This window comes from Vulpes vulpes, chromosome 1, assembly GCF_048418805.1.
Source record: "Vulpes vulpes isolate BD-2025 chromosome 1, VulVul3, whole genome shotgun sequence".
Taxonomy (NCBI): domain Eukaryota; kingdom Metazoa; phylum Chordata; class Mammalia; order Carnivora; family Canidae; genus Vulpes; species Vulpes vulpes.
Window position 1 is genome coordinate 156,955,088 of NC_132780.1, and position 22,589 is coordinate 156,977,676.

The window sequence follows — 22,589 nt, forward strand, 5'->3', positions numbered from 1 at the left end:
CTTCTAAAGAACTTTTCTGTGAGTGAGAAATTTGTTTGAGTTGATTTAGACAGGTTAATACAGTGATTTGAAGATACAAAAATATTTTGAAGACCCCATATTTTCCATCTTAGAATGTGTTACCTTATTAGAATTTATCTACATGTTCAAAAACTGGTTATTGATATTGTCTACCATGTGCTAGAAATGTTTCTAGGTTGTGAACAAAAAAAATCCCCCTGTTCTCAAGGAGCTTAAATTACAAGGTATGGAGATAGAAAATACCAAAATATACAGGCTAAGAATATTCAGATTATGGTAAGCACTGTAAAGAAAATAAAAAGATTATATAACAGATATTAAGTTTGTTTGTAGGTAAGTTAATTCTACAGGAAAGACTTTCAGAGGAGATATTTGATCTGATCTAAAGAAGTCAATCATTTGAAAGCAAATGGAAAAGCATTCCAGGCAGACAAGAAAAAAAAAAAAATGAAGTGTTTTCTGTATAAAGAATGATTTCGAGAAGTGCTTCAGGGCACAAACAAGCAAAACATAAAGTTTAACGTAGATGGAAATAGGAAATGCAGATATTTATTTATTTATTTTTCTTTTTCAAAGATTTATTTATTTGAGAGATGGACAGAGAAAGCATGCCCATGGGCAGGGGGAGGGGCAAAGGGAGAGAGAGAGAATCTCAAGCAGATTTCCCATTGAGCCAAGAGACCTACAAGGGGCTTGATCTCATGACCTTGAGATCACAACCTGAGCCAAAATCAAGTAGGATACTTAACCTACTAAGCCACTCAGGTGCCTCAAGAATGCAGATATTTAAAAACCAATTAGTGTCCAAATCATATGGGTCTTCAGACCATCTTATGGGATTATCTTTTATTATAGTCATAATGGAAAAAATTATTAAGGGTTTCAAGTGGAGGGGTAAAATATTATATATATATATATATATTTTAAACTATATTCACTTTGCTATCATGAAAAAAAGGAGAGTGAGGATATAGAAGCACAGATACCAGTTAGGATTCCAGATTTTGAATCCAGTTAGGATTCTAGGATTCTATATTTCAATGAAATATAATGGTAGCTTAAACTGATGTGTTTGTAATACAACAGATGGTTTGAGATTCTCATTAAGTAGTCAATTGAAGATATTAAGAAAGAAGTTATGATGTATCACCAGAAAATAATTTGGTTTTATTCCTTTATTAAATATTTATTTTAATCTTATTTTTATTATCATATCACATTTAGCAAATTGTCTAGCTCTTATCATCGAGTCTTTGAATGCTCATGAAAATACATGACATTAGTGTGGCAAAGCCATAGCATTTCATCAAATCTTTGTCATGCATATTTAGAATTTATTTACAAAGTAGGCACTTAAGGAAATTTGCCTCTTTCTCATTTAGGGGGCCATTAAACACAATCATTTTCTTGTTAATTAACTGCATCCTAAGGGCATCAAGAAATTGTAATTTTTCTCTTTTAGACCTTGGGATCTGTTTCACTCACCAGAATTGTTTGAGAATCATTTTAAAAAGGTAGAAATAGGAAAGTGAATAGCTCATCAGTTTTTTTAATTTCCTTTTAACATACCAATATAGGCCATGTTTCTCTATGGTTTATTATTTATTCAGTAACCTTTAAAATATTTAAAGCAATAGAATTCTCCTTCTTCAACTGAAATAATGTTAAATATGCTCAAAAGTTTTATGGTTAGGTATAATTCCCATGCTTCTCAAAGCTGTGTTTTCAATTTTTACTTAATATTTTTCTGATACTAGATTTCTCTCATTGCATGCTATTAGATCATATTTATAGTTTTACTTTATAACAAGATATTATGTTTGTATAAGATATATATCTTTAAAGATTAAAATTGTGATTTTTTTAAATGACAAATTCTATTATACAATAAATATTTTAAAGTGGCTCTACTGTACTGAGAATGTTAATTTTCCTATTTCAATAAAATCAACAGATGGATAACATTAAAAGCAATAGAACAGATAAGAGAAATGATTTTAAAATGGTTAATTAATATTTCAATAATTAGTCTATCACTTCATGTTCCAGAGGTTCGTATATGACTGAATATATAGATGAGTTTACTTTCTTGGTAGAGGATTCAGAACTTTAAAAAAGGAAATAATGTTTGGAAAAGGAGAAATATTTACTATGAATAAATCAATTTAGAATATGGCTATTGGGACAGCTGGGTTGCCTAGTAGTTGAGTGTCTGCCTATGGCTCCCTGCAAGATCTCAGGTCCGGGACCCAGTCCTGCATCAGGATCCAGTCCTGCATGGGGCTCTGATGCGAGAAGACTGCTTCTCTCTCTGCCTATGTCTCTGCCTCTCTCTCTGTGTATCTCTCATGAATAAATGGATAAAATCTTTAAAAGAAAATGGAATATATCTATTATTCAAAAAATGTCAATCAAATCCAGATATTTAATTAGAGGCATAGAAATATCAAAGAGACCATATGTCATATTTTATTTTCACCTTTAGATGACTGATTTCCTAGCGATTTATAATTAAGTTTACAGACTATTTTTTCTGATTTGTTTTTACCTTGTTTCTGCAGACTGAGTTATATGGTTTAGAAAATGCCACACCTGGATAACAGTCCCAAATCTTCTAAGACCTTTTAGAATTCAGACAATTCATCTAAATTTGGCCTGCCTTCTCAACTATAAGCTGAAATAATGCCTATCACAGATTATTGAAATAGCATATGACAAGGGTTTATAAGCATGGCACACAGTAGAAACTCACAAACTTTCAATTCCTTTCTTCCTGCTTTTCTCAATTTAGTAGTCAGGTCAGCTCAGGACATGCGGGCCAAAAGTCTGCCCAGCCTTCAGAACAACAGATATGTTTGGCTGTCAACAAAATCTAGAGGCTTTGCCTATTTTCTTTTATTTACGTTCTGTAGAATTATCTATAAAGCCTTGTCTGCTTGGCACAGTTTTTTTATCTTTGAAGACAGGAGCTGTTTTTAAGATGTCATTTGCATTATTATAGTATGTAGTCCAACATTCAATTACTGAAGTAAGCTGGTTTCATTTCTGAATTTTTTGTAATAGTGACACTTAAACTTCTTTGAGTTTCCAGAAATTTCCTAATCTCTATTAGGAAATCATACAAAATTAGATCCTGCTTTTGAAAACAGGCATTCAGACTAAGTGGTTTGTAATTATTTGTGTATATTTCCTGATCTTTTATCTCCAATTAACATTTGTCACACAATGAACTTTCATTAGACAATTGCCATCATTAGACAAGCTTCACTGAAAGCATCATTAATTTTGATTTCATTTATTTAATAAAACCCTGTGGTTAATTAAAGTCCTTGTGTACATTTTAGAAGAAGCTCTAAACCATGGATTATTTCAATACCCTTATTATATGTAAAGAAAAATAGAATATTTCAAAAACTTTGAAAGATTGCCTGTTTTAAAATGTGTAAATACTATCATTTTTTTCTTAGTTGAATCATATTTTTAAGTTTTTTTTTTGTTTTGTTTTAATCATTGTAAGGGGTGACTGGGTGGCTCACTTGGTTAAATGTCTGACTCTCGATTTCAGCTCAGGTCACGAACTCAGGGTATTGGGATCAAGCATGTGTCAATCTCTGTAATTAGCAGAGAGTCTGCTTGAGATTCTCTCTCCTCTCTCCTTATGCCCCCTCCCCCACTTATGCTCTCCCTAAATAAATACATTTTAAAAATAACTTACACAATTATAAAACTTATATGAATCTCAAAATATCTTATTGTACTGTACTCACCCTTCTTGTGATGATGTGAGATGACAAAATGCCTGTATGGTGAGATGAAGTGAGGTGAATAATGTGGTGAATGTGGCATAGCATCGGCTACTACTGATCTGACAGTACACCCAAGAATATGTTAGGGGGGGTAATGGTTTGAAATAAAATTGAGAGACAACAGATTGTATAACAACTTGAGAGCTCGGTTAAGGAGCTTTGATCTTATCCTTGAAGAAAAAAAAAGTCCACTTAAGTAATTTACACAGGGGGTTATAAGATCTGATTTTTATGTAGGGCCATTCCATAAAAAAATTATTGCAAAAGGGCAAGAATAGAAGCAAGAAGATTGAGAATATTACTTCAGTAGTCTAAGAGTGATTCAGTAATCTAGGAGAGGAGAATTGAGGGGAATTGTGGGGAATTGTGAAACTCCCTTGAGTGACAGAAACATCTTATGCCTAAAAGGTGTAGGTTTGATAATACAGTTATATACTTTATAAGTAAATAATATAAAAATATTAATGTAACATATTATAATTACAATATAAATATTTATTTGTAAAAGCACAATGCAAGAAAACAATATAAAACCAGAAACTCATGTAATGCCTTTGTCCTATATCTATTCAAATAGAAAATAAAAATTATGAGGAAGAGGAATTGATGTGGAATTGAATGATTTTTTTTTATTATTCCAGGATATTATCTTCTAAAAATAACTATTGGAAAAGATATAGAGTGATTCTTAGAATAGTGGGGACTCATGTTTCATATATCCCAAATTACTGGAGAACAATAAATAAGCACGGTAGGATTTTTGTCTCAAAAAACCCATCCTGACTGATCAATGGTTTTAGTCAGAGAAGTTTCAGGAGCTTTTAGACACAAATTATGTGCTTACTTTGGGTTCTGTCTCACCACTAGCTCAGTTCCATATTTGAACTGATATATATTGGGTATAGGTTTAGTGGGTTGAATTGGCTTAGTGGATCAAGGGAAATGGAATTGAGAAGTTATTTTTCTTTTAGTTAGACAAATAAGTGTAATATTCCTAATTCTAAACATGTTCCTATAGAAACTCTAATGCATATTTTGAGGCACACTGTGGTTGGATAAGACTTTTTTCCCCTCGGTCTTCCCAGAATGCTTCATACATACACAAAAGTGCCCCTTTGGTCATGGGGTGGAGAGCACCTGCAAGTCTACTTAATCCTTTGTAGAGATTAGGTGGGCATCATGGAACTGAATTTAAATGTTTCTAAACGATCAGAATCAACACATTTTTTCTTTAAGACTGAGATTAATATTATATTCATATAACTCCTTAAATAAAATTTAAAAGAATACCTTAGGAAGAAAAAAATGCTATCTTTCTTCCACTCTTTCTCCATAGAGAGGGCAAAAAGGTAAAAGAATTCTTGTGAGTTGACTAAATAAAGGTATAACTATGTTCACATTTTCAGAACCAAGGTTCACCTTAAAAGTAAATATTAATACAATGTCAAAAAGCCAATCACCAGTTCAAAATCTGCACAAATATTACAAATATATCTTGGCTTTGTTTCACCTCTCTTAGAGGTAGGTGAATATTTGTGAGTTTAAGCATTTTCCTGAATAGAAATTTCCTTTCGGAAAATTATTTATTTAGTTTTTAAAGATTTTATTTATTTATTCATGAGAAATACACACACACACACACACACACACACACACACACACACACACGGAGAAGTAGGCTCCATGCAGGGAGCCTGACGGGAGACTCGATTCTGGGTCTCCAGGATCAGGCCCTAGGCTGAAGGCGGCGGAAACCCCTGGGCCACCCGGGCTGCCCTCCTTTCGGAAATTTAAATCCCAAATGTTTAAAGGTACAAAGCGTCTTTCCATTATACCTCTAAAGGATAAGCAAGTCAAGGGATGACAAAGAGTTTGAAAGACAAGGGATAATTTATTTGTCAATAAAAATGAGCAGTCTGTTGGAAGGTGAATGTAAAAGTTTTCATTCAGAAATAGAGAACTCTGCACAAAGACAGCAAATGAAGAGAGGGAAGGTATTGAGAATGAGGAATCTCGTCTTAACGGTACTCTGAAATTCTGGTGGTGGCAAACTCCAATGCATGCAGTGGTCAATTAAATAGCATACATAAGTGCACTTACTAAGTGTGCCTTGATAAAGATGCTCCACATGACTAGCTCTGTGTTTTTAGTCAGATAGTGCTGGGGGCAGCCCAGGTGGCTCAGCGGTTTATCGCTGCCTTTAGCCCAGGGAGTGATACTGGAGACCCGGGATCGAGTCCAGTGTCAGGCTCCCTGCATGGAGCCTGCTTCTCCCTCTGCCTGTGTTTCTGCCTCTCTCTCTCTCTCTCTGTGTGTGTGTGTGTCTTTCATAAATACATAAAAATCTTAAGAAAATTTTTTTTCAAAAGAAAAAAGATAGTGCTGGTAACTATTATAAAAAAGATTTCAATGAGAAAAAGATACTCAAGACAAGAAAACCAGGTACTAAAATAGAGCAGTGGGATTAATTACTCATTAAAGTGCCAGAGGGAAAAACCCTTTCAAAACACAGCCCACACATTTTTCTTCTCAATGCTTAGAGATATTGGGGTCAAGATTTCAAATCACAAATGCCTCCAAAGATTTTGCTTTCTAATGGATTATATTTCTATTTATTTATCTGATTAAAAGCCAGCATTAACTGACCTGGTAGTGCTTTGATATTTTGATTTTAAAAGACCTTTAATGTTTCCTTAAATATGCTTATTATTAAACATAATCACACAACATTTTAGTTAAATAAAGATAATGCAGGAAGAAACTATATTATGGATGAAAAACCTTGACTTTCTGGAGAGATGCTACTGACAGTCATTTAAGTGCTAGGAAACTACTTCAGTCTCAATAGTAAAGTTATTGTCTCTCTTATAGGCAGCACATTTCATTTAGATAGTTTTGGGGGTATGTTGTTGTCTAGTTTCAATAGTTAAAGTAGGTTCAGAATCACTTGCCAAAAGGGACAGAACTGGTGTAAGTACTCTACCGTTAAGAAAAATCTGTTCTCCAAATTGCAGTCTCACATACCGATTCCAAGCATTTCCATGCTTCCAAAAGTAGGAAATGTGCTCCATGCTTGGCTTTGAGCAACTTCACTGGATTCCTGCTCCTATGTCACAAGCCCACTATCTTAGTTTGTATTCTGCTAAAATTAGAATCTGAGACCATGACTCAATTTATTTGGTAGATGATCTCAGGAAGTAAGAATGAGAAAGTAGGAAGACTGAGGCCAGAGAAAGATTAAAAGTCAGCAGAAGTTTTATTAAAGATACTTTTGTAAGCAATGGGGACATGATTGCACAGTGACTTTAAGAAGTGAAAATATGGGGTGCCTGGGTGGCTTAGTTGGTTAAGCATTTGCCTTAGGCTCAGTCATGATCTCATCCTGGGGCTCCCTGCTCAGTGGCAGTCTGCTTCTCCCTCTCCCACTGCTCCTCCCCCAGCTTGTGCTCTCTCTTTCTTTCTCTCTCTCTCTCTTTAAACACACACTCTCTCAAACAAATAAAATATTTAAAAAAAAGAAGTGAATAATGTATAACCAGGATTGACTACATGAAAGGAAGGTGATTGAGTTATTTCTAAACTGTCTTCTATTTCCCATTGTTTGGAGCATGCCTGGAAGGCACTGACTTCCTGTGCATGCACCAAGACTAAGCTGGCTCCAGGGTTTAGGAAAAGACTCTAGAGATGGAGCAAATATTCAGCAAGCACTTGATTTAGGGAACTGTCATGATGACATGAGATGAGAGCACTCAGAGCTACTTACCTAGGGGTGCCTGCATAGCTTAGTGCGATGAGTGTCCCACTCTTGATTTCAGCTCAGGTCATGATCTTAGGATCCTAGGATAGAGCCCCACCTCAGGCTATGTGTTCAGCAGGGAGTCTGCTGAGGATTCTTTTTCCCTCTCCCTTTGAGCCTCCCCTGTTTTGCGCATGTCTCTCTCTCTCTCTCTCTCTTTAAAATAAATAAATAAATCTTTAAAAAAAAAAAAAAGAACTACTCACTTCATATGCAGCTGAAGTTAGCCAAGAGGGTGTGACCTGGGAACCAGAAGTATTTGCTAAGTCTACCTCAGAAGGTATATAAAGGCCTATTTTCTAGAAATACTCCTGGAGACCTGCTATATTCTATGTGCATTTATTCTTTACTGTTCAGCTGACCTCAATCCTATAAGAAGCCAGAAGTATAAATCTTACTTGGAGTCTGCTTTTCATACCTAACTCTTCCCTCAAGTTGTATCAAAACTTGTTTATGATGGGAGATTGGTAGTATTATAATATTCCCATATTGGGACACAGGTTACAGGTATATTCTTCAAAAGTGCTTTACCAGAATGCCCTAATTTTTGGAAGCTACTGAGTCTTCATGAATAAATCTCATAATCTGATCTACTCGTATCTTTTGAGTACTCATAACTGGTTAGAACCTGGGAAGAAGGAAACCATCAAGAAACAAAACCACCAGTGCCTAACACTGTGAACTGCCCTATAATTATTATTTCACATACTCAATACTCTTGAGCATCATTCTGATTAATAATTCACTGGCATAATAAACTATTTTTAATGAGTGTATATAAAATATACTTTAATAACATATCTATAGAATTTCTCTAGGCACAATTACTCTGTGAAATATCAAATGACACATTTATGACATATAGTGTTGCCCTAGAAAACTAAATGTAAATGGATAATGACCTATAAATATCTGATAATTGATACACTTTTATTAGGCGGTATATCATCTCAACCATTATTTTTAGCATCTTATTTTGTAGAATATAAAATATTAACTGCCTCAAGATTGTTATATATTATATAAAGCATCACCAATTATTAGGTCACTTAGCTTAATTTGCCATTGGTTTCCTTTTAGAAAGATTTATTATGAGTTAATGAGTAATAGAAAAGGTCTAAATCTTTCACTTTAGGTCACTTTTGGATTTATTGCATATAACTATTTTACTTTGTATTATTAAATCAAATTATATTGCCTTTGAATTTAGAATTTGTGTTATGGCGTTATGGATTCATATATATATATATGCTTTTAATTCAGGATGAGCTGGATATGCAGAGTTTCCTTTTTCAGCATTCAAGCAGTAAGAACTCTGAATGGTTTGCCACAGTATCAAGAAATCAACATTATAAGGGTAAGAATTTCATCTCCTATTTATTTATTTTAAGATTTTTAATTTATTTATTTATGAGAGACATAGAGAGAGAGGGGCAGAGACATAGGCAGGGGGAGAAACAGGCTCCATACAGGGAGCCTGACGCGGGACTCAATCCCCAGTCTCCAGGATCACGCCCCCCGACTGAAGGCGGCGCTAAACCGCTGAGCCACCCGGGCTGCCCTCACCTCCTATTTAAAAAGAAGTTTATTTTAATTGCATTATGGAAAGTAAATGAAAAGAGAAAACACTTAAACTCTATAATCACTAAGTAGTTCTGTGCATTAACACATTAAAAGTTAAAATCAAATACAATTAAGAAATCAAATTACTTTAAGTGCATAATACTCTTTCATTTAAAAAAAAAAACATATACATATATTTGAATGCTTTTAATGTCCTAGGCACTTTTCTAGGCACTGTGATACCACAGTGAGCAAAAGAGAGAAAAAATCCTGCCACTGAAGAGATTCAATTTTAGCAGGAAGAGATAAATTAATAATTAAGTGGTATAAGGATTAGACAGTGATACTTGCTATGGAGGAACAAAAGAAGGTATAGGTAGAGGAAAATAATATTATTTTAAGTAATGTAGATAGGCCTCTAAGAGAAAAGGAGAAAACTATGCTCATGTATGAGGGACATGATTCATACCCAGAGAGAACAGTAGGTCAACTGGGGGAATAAGGGAGAATGTATTAGGAGATAAAATCAGAGAGGTAGCCAGGGACCAGGCTGATATAGGATTTAGTAGGCCAAAGTAAGGAATATGTGTTATATTGAAAGCATATGGGAAGCACTGGAGGATTTTGAGGCTGAGAGTAAAGTGATATTTTTTATATTTTTAAATAATCACACTGGGTGCTAGATGAGGGATATATGTTATTGTATTTTAATGCAACAAGAGTGAAAGAGGAAAACTAGTTAATATAATAAAGCCAAGGCAAGAGATGATGATGGCCTGGATGAAAGTGATTGTAATGTAGACTGTAAAAATAGTTAAATTAAAATATATTTTATGGGACAGGGAAGATAAGGATTTGGTAGAGGAACAGGCAAACATGGTCATCTGGAAGTGTTCTTAATGAACAAGAATTCTTGACAGACTGTGCATTTCCTACTCACTTCTTCAGGTAAACTATGCCAACCTCTTATTCATTGCTTTACTTCTTTCCTCCTATGACCTCTGTCTTCTCTTTGTACTAACTTTGTGCTGTGCTAGAGACCATATTGGTCTATTTATTTCCATAAAGTTCCAATAACACACAATCACTTTATAGTATACTTTCACTAGAGGTCTGAAGTAATAATTTGTTTAAAAAGTTCAAATTTACTTATTCATGAGACACACAGAGAGAGAGAGGCAGAGACACAGGCAGAGGGAGAAGCAGGGTCCATACAGGGAGTCCAATGTGGAACTCGAACTCGGGAATCAGGGATCACGCCCTGAGCCAAAGGCAGGCACTCAACCGCTGAGCCACTCAGGGGTCCCTGAAGTAATAATTTACAGCAATTAGAAACACAGTTGAATTTTATACATTATTATCCTAAAAATGTGTTGGCTGTTTCTAACAAATATAACCATATAACTGTCCCTAAGGTTCTGGTTTATCAAAATCTTGTCAAATATCTTTCCTTGCTTGATGATCTCTATCTCCACCTCTGTCTCTTTCCAGGAAAAACAGTGAAAGAGAAAAGGCCATCACCAATGACATCTCAGATTTCTCTAATAAAATAGATATCATCTGTGCTCACTCACACACAGCACAAAAATAGCCAGTCGATGACTTTTCATTCACTCAGAGTTTTTGGTTAGCATTTTACTGGTTCTCTCTTAGATATTAACTGAATATTGGGAGAGTATTTGATACTAAACACACACACACACACACACACACACACACACCTGTAAGAGATACATGAAAAAAAGAAATCATACACAGAGGTAAGAATTATAAATTAAGGTAATGCAAAGTATAAAGTAATTGAAAACTCTATAAATATTATTATAAAGAGAAAACTTCTACCAAGAAAAATTACAGGATGCCTTAAAAATATTAGACAAGTAAGAGCTTTTGGAAATTGAAAATGAGAGCCAAATGTTCTTTAACAATATAATAAAGGCATTGGAAGAAAATACAAATCTACCAAAATGAGCAAAAATAAAATGAAAATAAAAAAGGAAAACTGATATGGTTATGATATTAACAGTGACATTTTTATTTACAAATTTTTGAAAAAGCATTTTGGGAGGAAGTAGTGGGGAAAAGTGCATATAACCTGGTGAATGGAAAAGATGATAACACAACTAAATCTTTATTTTTCTATAGGAAAAATTATTTAGATAATGTGGAAAATTGAAAGAAAATCAAGAAATAGCAGTATTAAGTATGCCATTTATAAATATGGAACTAAAGAATGCCTGGGTGGTACCTGCAGTTGGTTAAGTGTCTACCTCTTGGTTTCTGCTCAAGTAGTGATCTTGGGGTCATAAGATAGAGCCCCAAGTAGGGTTTCACACTCAGCACCTAGTCTACTTGAGATTTATCTCTCCCCACCTCCCTCTGCCACTCCTCCCTGCTCATGTTCTCTCTCTCTCTTTCTCTCAAATAAGGTTTTAAAAAAAGAAATATGAAAGTAAAAACCAGAAGAAATATTTAAGAATATTAAAAGAAGTTGCTTCTAAACACAGGTTTGTTATATTTTCTATTTGCCCTAAAATATTATCTCTTCACTCCTTTAAGTGAAATCATGGCTAAGCACAGGTCCTACATTACACATAAGTGTGGAAATGAAAGCATTTTGCTGAATACGCAAATCCTGAAAATATTTAAACTTAGATTAGTCTTTGTACAATGTCCATATTTTTCCTAACTAGCAGACTGCTAGACTGTCAACGACACCTAAAATTCTTAAATGTTTTTCTCCTTGATTTGTGATATGATGATTATTTTTATATAGTTTTATATATACACTATGAAGAGTCTAATATCCTATGGAAATATCAAAGCTTATTCATTGGTTTAACCTCTTCCCTTAATGGTCCAGTTATATAAAATATTAAAATCTGTTATTAGGAAAATATATTATCTTTATAGGTTATTAAGTGTAATTTTGGTTCTTCATTTGTCTCTCTCAATCTACCACTTTATCTATACATGTATGTATGTGTGTACCAAAAGGCATGTCAATCTTAAACCAAAAAAGTTTTTCCGTGGACCTCCCTGGCTGCTCTATTTAAGTTTGCTTTCATAACTCCTAACCTTATTCCAGCCCTCATAAATCATTTTCCTATACAATTTTTCTTTATGGCAATTAAATGGTATAATTTACTGGTATCATGTTATAATGTCTCCTAGATATATCTATATTAAGGAGAGATTTAACTGAATGAACTGTTTTTATGGTCATAGCTTTCTAGTAGAAGTATGAAAATTAAATCCCCCAACCCTTTCAGGAAACAGTGGGGGCAAGTTGCCAGTCTCTGATACACTTGGCCTGAAATGACAGCTGAACAAGTCAGAGTTGACTATCTATAGAGACATGTTGGCTACCCCAAACACTGCTTATTAAGTTCACCTGAAGGCTCATACTAGACCATCTAAGCAAGTGTGAAAATCCATTTTTACAATGACAAATTAGGTGGACATTTGTAACTTTCCAATAATTCTTGAAATTAAGAAAGTGCATTCCTTTTAATAGGAGAAGCCTACAATAATTAACAAAAGAAAACCCCATAATTTGCTGAACAAAGTACACATTTTACTTGGAAAATAGGCCAAATTCACATTTAGAGACTTAATGGAAGCCCATGGAATCATAACTGGCCTTCCCATTAATCAATTACATAATATATGCTTTGTGTATGTATCTTTATGAGAGCATCACTCCAGAACAGCTTGAATCCCCAATGTGAAAGTAAATAAAGAATATTTCAGAACCCAATGAATCAATGAGAGGGAGTTAAAGATTTTTTCATCAAAGATGGAATAGAAACCAGTTTGATTAATCAATGATTAGTTTAGAGATACATCTTAATATTTATATGTTGTTATTGTTCATCTATTCATGAACATTTATTGAGCTTGTAAGATATGCTGTATGTAGGCATGTCTCACAATCTCTCCTATGCAATATTGATCTAATCTGTCACTTAAACTACAGCTGATCCTTGAACAACACAGTTTTGAAATGGATGGGTCACCTTAAGCACAAATTTTAAAAAGTAAATACAGTTCTGTAAATGTACTTTGTCTTCTTTATGATTTTCTTGATAACATTTTATTTCCCTAGCTTACTTTATTGCAAAACTACAGTAGAGAGTACAATATACAAAACATGTGTTAATTAACTGTTTTTATTATTGGTGAAGCTTCTGGTCAACAGTGAGCTATTAGTAATATTTTGGAAGAGTCAAAAATCATGTGTGGATTTTCGAATGCAAGGGAGTCGGTGTCCCTAATCCTCATGTTGTTCAAGAGCCAACTGTAATTCTAAAAGCCTCCTGATGTATCTCTCTGCTGCTGCAGAAACTGCACTTATTCTTCACACAGGAGTCAGAGTCATTTAGTAAGCATGTAAGTGAGAAAAAGCCTTTTATTTTAAATCTCTGTCCTTCCTCAAGCTACTACCCCATTTCTTGCTTCTGTCTTAAATACATAAATATCTTCCTTTAATAAATGATGCATATTCACTCTCAGCAATATAATTCTCTCACATTCTCTCTTAACTCTACTTCAAACAGACTTTTGCGCCCTCCACTCCAGCCAAACTGCTTCCTTGACAATGTCATTAATGACATTTGCATTACATCTCCAATGGTCAGTACTGAGTCCTTATTTTATTTGACCTAATAATAATATTTGACACTTGATCATTCTCTCTACTTGAAAGAATTTATATGGCTTTCTGCACTCCATTTCTCCTTGTTTTTCTTCCTGTATCACTGACTGCTCTTCTCAATTTTCTCCATAGGTAGGTTCTTCTTCCTCTCATGGACCCCTAAATATTGCAATGTCCCTGGGCTTAGTCTTTTGTCCTTTTCTTTATTCTATCTACATTCATTTATTTGTGATCCTATCCAGTATTATAGTTGCGTATCTGATGACTCTCAAAATTTACATTTCCATTCCAGACTATGTCACACAGCCAACTGTGTACTCAACTTCTCCACAGGGGTGTCTAATTGGCAAATCGATCTTAAATTTTGAAACAACACTAAGCACATTAGCTTTCAATAAAAATTGAGACATTGTGAAAATAAAGAACATGTTAATCCTTCAAACTTTACAATGAATCTAAAATATCGGATCAATGTGTGACATCAAATAATTTTACTAAATATGTTTCTCAGTCATATTGAGCTCAGTGTGTCATTTCTTGTTTTAACACTGTTAGCAAGCAATAAGCAGCAGAAAACAACAGCGTGGTGAGTGGCATTGCTAGGTAGTATCTATGGTCCCAAATAAAAATTCCAATAATTTGGAATATGATGGGCAACAGGACACTTAGAAAGGATACTGTTTTGTGGCTAAAATTTATTGCCTCCTATTTACGAAACAAAATATGTAGATAAGGGTTTAATTTTCTTTTTTAATTTAAGCAGAGACTTTTGTGCATGTAACAATTGTTACCAAGGAAACCTCTGATACCATCAGGATTCCTCAGGAAAGACTCCTGTATATTCTTTGTTCGGGTCCTTAACTTTTTCATACCTTTGATGACTTATCAGATGGAAATACTTCTATATATATATATATATATATATATATATTTTTTTTTTTTTTTACCAATTTTGCTTTCCAATCTTATTTCTATTTTTCTAGTGTTTTTTTTACTCCTGCGAATATAGAATGTAACATTAGGCACACTTAACTAGTTTCCCTCAAGAAAGGAACCCAAAGGAGCCCAGTGGTGTAAAATTCAGCCAGTTAATAAATTGAAACTTAAGATTTCAATAATTTTTCCTGGATTCATTTAATTAATATTAGTATATGAAAATAATACACTTTTTGTATTTCATAAATGTAGTTTCTTAGCAGAGGTTTAGAGGGTTAATCCATTTTCCTTTCCATAGTTCTTGGTGACTTTTGCCTTTATATTTGGATAGCATTTATGCTGTAGAATAGTTGATATTAAGATAGCTAACTCCAACCAAATTATATTTTTCTCCTAGAACTTTAAATTTACAATGGTTTCCTGATTTCTGGCATATAAGTATATTTAAAAGAGCTAAGTTTATTGTATTTTAATGACATTTATTATAATTGATATGACAGTATATTTTCTCTTAGATTATTCATATACTGATACTTCTTTGTATTATAACAATATAAACATAATTCAGATGTTTCAATTAAAAAAGCATAAAAGTGTAAAATACCTCCAAATACAATCCATATATTTCTTAGATGTTAGCAAATGATAAATTAAAATGCATAATTTTTGTTTTTATTTTTTTAAATAAGAGACAAAGAGTCTCTTGCACTTCCTGTCCTACCTGCACATGTCAGGTTATTTCGGGTTCTGGAGAGTAAGTATAAGATTGCCATTAATTTATAGATAGCAATATGTTAATACAGACAGGGCAGATAAAGGTTTACCTGTGTAACCAGGAGCACAGAGGCAGTTGTATCCAACAATTCTGCTGACACAATCTTCTCCATCTAGGCAAGGTGAGATTTCACATTCACTCATATCCAATTCACACAAAGATCCAGGGTACACTGTTTCACAATTGCACATAAATCTAGAGAAAAGTCAGAAAATGAGAAGTCACATGTAATGACAAAAAAGCATTTCATTATATACATAACTCATATGTATATATTAAATTTTAGCCTTTTAATTTAAATAAATGGTAATATTTTCTCTTCATTTTTTTTCCTTGGAGAAATTATAATTGACCTTTATTGGTTCACAACCTTGAAAGTTCCCCAAGTGAAACTTGAAACTGGTCCCTGCAGATACAAGGCAAGGAAAATCAGAAGAAAGAGGCAATCCACTCCAAATTGGTCAGTGACAGGTTTAATAAGCAAAGGAACTTTCATTCCATGCTTGTCTTAGGCACCTACAAAACAAGTAGATTATCATACCTGCTCCCCAAATTTTAAAAGTTTATATAGAGGTATTAATGAGGTTGTCATGTATGTAATCCAGATAATCTCACTAATACATTAATCTCTCAAGACTTTGTTACTGAAGTTGTTCCTAATTGGGAATAGTGGACAGAACATACATTCCAAAGACAAGGGAGAGAATGAAGTGCCTCCTGACTGCCAAGACCCAGTTTGCAGATCAACATGAGGACATGTTATCTCAATGATTTCATTAACAACCTTTAGATATTTTTCCCTTGATGTTCTTTATGTGAGAATTGTTTTTTAATGAATGTATCTGGATAAATAATATCTTTGATAAATTCTATTGAGCTTAATTCTGTAATGTATATTTTATTATTATATAAATGTAAATATTTAATTATATCCTGTGTTAAAAATTCGAAGATTATTCTATCCGTGGATTAAATTATATTTTTGATATTGAAAACCTTCTGGGGCAACCCCAGTGGCTCAGTGGTTTAGTGCCGCCTTCAGCCCAAGGTGTGATCCTGGAGACCCAGGATCAAGTCCCACATCGGGCTCCCTGCATGGAGCCTGCTTCTCCCTCTGCCTGTGTCTCTGCCTCTCTCTCTCTCTATGTCTCTCATGAATAAATAAATAAAAAAAAATCTTTAAAAAATAAAAATAAAAATAAAATAAAATAAAAGAAAACCTTCTGGTTAAAAGATCGTTTTAGCAAAAACAATATCATTACTGCTTAATTATATTGACAGATGTTGGAGAAATTGGACATAATTCAATGGCTAGATGTCAGGTTCAAAGTATCATGCACTTAATAGAAGTGATTCCCAAGAGCCTTGCCATTGAGAAAGGTTTCCAGAAATTTCAACTGAACTTCCTTTCAATATCCAACTCTCCCCTCTTCATCTTAACATCAGCCTCTGATGAATCTGACTTACTGAGTTCAGGTATGTCCTCTGCACTTTAATTTAGAAATATTTCTTGCTCCTATGTGAATTTCTTTTTATTGATACAGATCCTGTCTCAAAGAGCCCTTGATTCTTTCCTTTATAGTGTAGGCTGTAGCAACAATCTATATAACCATGTGGCAGACTCACCCTGAATTTATTTTTGGTCTATTCCTGGATATTGTGCTGAACATATTTTATCTCAACATCTAGTCAGTCCATAGCTATTTGCCAGAAGATAGAAGACTAATTCTCCTGAGATGGAATTGTAACTAGCTTTAGTCATATATATGCAAAAAAAAAAATCTGTAAAACGACCACCAAATAACCTATGATAGTCCAATAAATAATGTTAAGAAAAGAAAGCAATAATTTAATCTTTTTTGTATTCATAGAAAAATATTAATTAAGGCATAAAACTAATTCCTATAGAAAAAATTAAAATGAGAGAAAATGGATTTAGAAAAACAAGTTCTATATAGTTTTTTTCTTTCTCTTTTTGTAGAAATCTAAATAAAACTGCTTTACCAGATTTTCTTGTAATGCTTTTGAAATATTTTTATTCTGAGTTTTTGAGGAAAACTCTTTCTAATTAAATTCAGTTTCAACTATAATTGTAATTACAAAAACATAATCAATGGAAATCTAACATGCCCATGTTCCTCTTTTACTCATGCACCACATATTAACTGATTAAATGCCAGATGTCAGTCAAGTACCCAGATTAAATGTAATAAGGCTTCAGCTTATTTTTTAAAATTCTCTTGGAGAAGTTAGGGACTTTCACATGTAAACATTACAGTAAATATATGCCAATTGAGACAGGTGTGAAGTCCTACAACAGAGCTAAATGCTAGAGAAGGTGACAGGTAAGGCTTTGCTGGTTAGTCAAGAAAAAGTGGGGCTTTTGTATCAGTTGGACAGAAGGCTTCAAAATGCCATGTGACTAGGATATTGACCAAAATCCCTTTTTAGAGTGATCCAATTACTATGAATCTTGAATTTGTGTTCAAATAGCAAAACTTTTTTCCATCTCCACTTTCTCTCTAGTATCTTGCAGTATAGTCCAGATAATAGAACGATTCTTTTAAATGCTTAAGATCAAGATATGTTTGTTAATGATACTCTCATTGATTGTTATTGTGTGTTTCCAGTGAATCAATAATGATTGTGAGGGATCAGAGAGTAGGTAGGAGTCAGATAGTGTTTTCAGTCGTAGCACTAAAAGGTGTGTCCAAGAAATAATTTTTTCATACTGATAGATTTGAAAATGATAGATTACTACAAAATATATCAGATAATGGCTCTGCTCTCAATTTATACATCTGCTGCAGATACTTAGGGCAGCTTTATCATACTTCCAGAAATTATAAAATCTATTCTTTACTCTGGAAGTTTGAATATTAGAAATTATTTTGCGACATCTTTCCTCTCAATGATAAAATTATAATAATGGTCATTGATTTTTCTCAGTCTATTATAAACAGAAATTTATTCATTAAATTTATAACTTCTCTCTCTCACTGTGTCTCTTTCCTCTCTTTATCTCTTTTTGAAAACAAGGGAATATCCATATCCCTTGCCTTTTGCCACCCAGATTATGTTTTCTGTAATTATGAAAAAGTTCCTGAGTGGTTTCATGATCAAATCAGTACTTAGAATCTGGAGAATTCAACCAACTTAAAATAGGAGATATTCTCCATGGATGATTCTTAACTAAATCTGTCATCCCTTATAGTCTTTGCCAAATAGTGCTTTTCTAACTCCTCATTTGCTCCACATTTACTAGATGAGATTTAGCTATTAAGATGGGCCTTTCTGGGGTGCCTGGGTGGCTCAGTTGGTTAAGCATCTGCCTTCTGCTTGGGTCATGATCCCAGGGTCCTGAGATTGAACCCCACGTTGGGCTCCTTGCTCAGCCAGGAGCCTGCTTCTCTTCCTCTGCTGCTCCCCCTCCTTGTGCTCTCTCTCTCTCTGTCAAATAAATAAATTATCTTCAATTTGACAAATAATCTGTCAAATAAATAAATTACCTTCAATTAAAAAAAAAAAGACTGACTTTTCCTTTCAACTAGTTAATTCAATTTTATTTGCATCTAAATGGATTTATGACTTTTTATTTTATTCAGTGGGTCAAATATATAACTATTTTTATTTATTTCAAGCTCAATTTGTCTCTTGAAGCTTTCTCCTATATCCTTTTGATGTCTCCATCATTCTTTGAATGTTCTCTTATTTTATAGCATTAGATGTTCCAGGTTTCTCATATACATTTCCTTTTCTAGATCTGGATTCAGCCATTTCTCCTTGGAGCTCTGACTCCTTTAAATGTAGAACGTTATTTAGAAACCAAGATAATTTCTATGTGTATGTGTATTTATATATATGCATAAATATAGTTGTATGTATATAACTGTGTTTCTGTATATACATTTGGTACATATATGTCCATATTTATATATAGTTTTGTGTATGTATGTATACATGTGTATTATAAACACATACATATAAAATATGAGTTCATACTAACATCTCTAGTTTAACATAACAGGGTTCATTTTAGTCTAGTTGATTTCTATATTTGCAGTTCTTTTTGTAACAATGAGAAGCCTTGTTTTCATTATTTTAAACATATTATTTACTCGTTCCATCAGTTACATGAAATTTTTCGTATTCTTTGTCTTCTTGTGGTGAAAGTAGGAGCTTTTCTTTTACTTTTATTTTTTGTTTGTTTGTTTGTACAGTCATCTTGAGGATGTATGAAAAGATTCAGATTTTCTCAACTACCCAGAATTCTCATTTGCTCATTTTCCAATTCTAGTTACCTCATGAGTTTTAGTTTCTTGGATCCTTTTATAATTTTACTAAACATTATATTCATTTATTATATAATATTAGGGCAAATTTCCATGAAAATCAAATCTTTATTCCAGAACAGAGCATCTACCTTGAATCTCTGTGTCCAGTCTTTCCCAGAAGACTTAAAATATACATGTACTCTCTCCTTTCCTCCTCCCACCTCCTTTTCTCTCTTTCCTGCCCATGTCCACACACCTCCTCTCCCTCTCAAATAAGAGAGGCAGGCAAGTGCAGCACATTCTCAACCTGTTCTCTCTGCACCTACCCTGGCCCTTCAAACCATTAAAACAATCAAAGCACATGAGGCATGTCTGAAAGGAATTTCACCAGATTCCTCCTCCTACTGGCCTCCAACTAAAATATACAACCCCTTCAGCTTTGGTGTATTTTTCCTTCCATTATTAGCTGCTAAGGGCCCTGTCTCTACATTATGCAGAGGAAATCTACCTAGGCTATAGAGAAAAAGTAAAAGTGAACCTTGATTTTTATTAATGTCTTCAGTGACCTAGTTAATCTTATAACAATATTGAATTGTGTAAGTCTCTAAAACATTTCCTTCTTTTGATGAAACTCTGTTCTAATAACTTTTAAAACACAAAGATGCATATATTAAAATATCTTGTCTTTTTTTTTTTTAAAGATTTATTTATTTATTTATTTATTTATTTATTTATTTATTTAGAGAGAGAGAGAGGCAGAGACACAGGCAGAGGGAGAAGCAGGCTCCATGCAAGGAGCCCGACGTGGGACTTGATCCTGAGTCTCCAGGATCACACCCCAGGCTGCAGGCGGCACTAAACCGCTGCACCACTGGGGCTGCCCTAAAAATATCTTGTCTTGAAGCAAGAATTAAGACCATGAAATTTATAATATATTTTTGATAAAATGGAAACTTCTAAATTAAATTCAAGGCTTTATTTAAAAAGTTTTAGTGGAATTAAATTTAAATAGGTTGTCAAATTTTTGAACATTTTTTCTTCAAATTTCCTTTAATTCGATAGTGACCTAAAATTTTCCAGATAGGTTTTCAAGATACTTTTCCAAAACTACAATGCATTTTAACAGGTGACTTCTAAATAAAGTTCAGTACATTGAAAAAAAGTAGTGGTAAACACCAGTAACTTTATTTTACATAAACTGGCATTGCCCTAATGAAAGGATTTGGAAATATGCAAGATAATCACAGAGGCATGTAGCTCTAAAATGAGCCCCTGCTTTACATTATTCTTAACATTATTCTTTTATCTTGTTTTATCTTATTTCAGATGAGAAAGAAGTTAATAAGTAGAGAAATTGTGTTTATGCTTCTAGAAAGCTGTTATTTTAAAATATACCTATATTGATGAAATCATATGACACACTCTGATATATAAATAGTTAATGAGTTTTAATTTAATTTTTGAGGGTTTTAATTTTAAAATTGCTTATAATATTAAGATTTCATATATATTTCTTCCAAAAGGTCATTTTATAAAAAGCTAGAATCCAAAATTCTAAACTAAAACTTCAGACAGTTGCTGGAGAAACTTGATGATTAGAACATGTTAGCCTATATTATAGCTATTCAACTTTTGAGATAATTTATAAAACATTTTAATTCAATTTCTACATCTTTCTTGTAATTCTATACTGCATTCCTGAACCATAGTTCTTGATAATAATGATATTTCTTAATCAATAAATGACTAATAATAATAAATGATTAAATTTCTTAATCAATAAATCTATTTTCATTTGTAATGTGGATAAGGATTCACACACTAAGATTTTTTTTCACACTAAAATTTTTTTTTTAATTTTTATTTATTTATGATAGTCATACAGAGAGAGAGAAACAGGCAGAGACACAGCCAGAGGGAGAAGCAGGCTCCATGCACCGGGAGCCCGATGTGGGATTAAATCCCGGGTCTCCAGGATCGCGCCCTGGGCCAAAGGCAGGCGCCAAACCGCTGCGCCACCCAGGGATCCCCACACTAAAATTTTTGAAGAAGTTAAAGTTAAATAAATCCTGTGGATAATATTTAAAAATTTTAAGGAGTTATAAGATACATAAAACTCACTATCTATTCTATTATATTTTTTAATGGATAAAAACACACTTAAGTATACAAACATAGATAATGAAAAGTAAACAATATTTGTAAAATCTGCACATGGATAAACTACCAAATTTAATATTAATCTAAGAGAATATTTAACATACTATGATATGTGTAGTTTATTTATTTTTTTGTTTTAACTTAGCATCTTTAAGATGGTATACTTTAAGGTGCTGTATATTCTCTGTATCTCAAGCCAAAGGATGAAGGAAAAGTTAACTAGCATTTTCCTACATTTGCTCTACAGAGTGATTATCTTTCTTTCTTTTTTTTTTTTTTTTATGATAGTCACAGAGAGAGAGAGAGAGGCAGAGACACAGGCAGAGGGAGAAGCAGGCTCCATGCACCGGGAGCCGGACGTGGGATTCGATCCCAGGTCTCCAGGATCGCGCTTTGGGCCAAAGGCAGGCGCCAAACCACTACGCCACCCAGGGATCCCAGTGATTATCTTTCAAATAGTCTTTATTATGTCATTATTATACTTTTACTAAACATGGATGTGGAAACAACAGGGTTATGGGAAAGTGTCCAGTAGAATGTAAACCATTTGGATTAGTAACTGTTTTTTAGGCAATTTATAGAAGATGTACGGATTTTTGTC

General features: G+C 33.5%; 1 protein-coding gene across 1 annotated transcript in view; it reads right to left on the reverse strand.

Annotated features, from left to right (window-relative positions):
• Positions 1-22,589, reverse strand: part of LOC112914100 (eyes shut homolog) — a 1,106,577-nt gene that overhangs the window by 977,966 nt on the left and 106,022 nt on the right. The window contains 1 exon segment of the mRNA XM_072749029.1: positions 15,604-15,749. Coding sequence (XP_072605130.1) covers positions 15,604-15,749 — 146 coding nt within the window.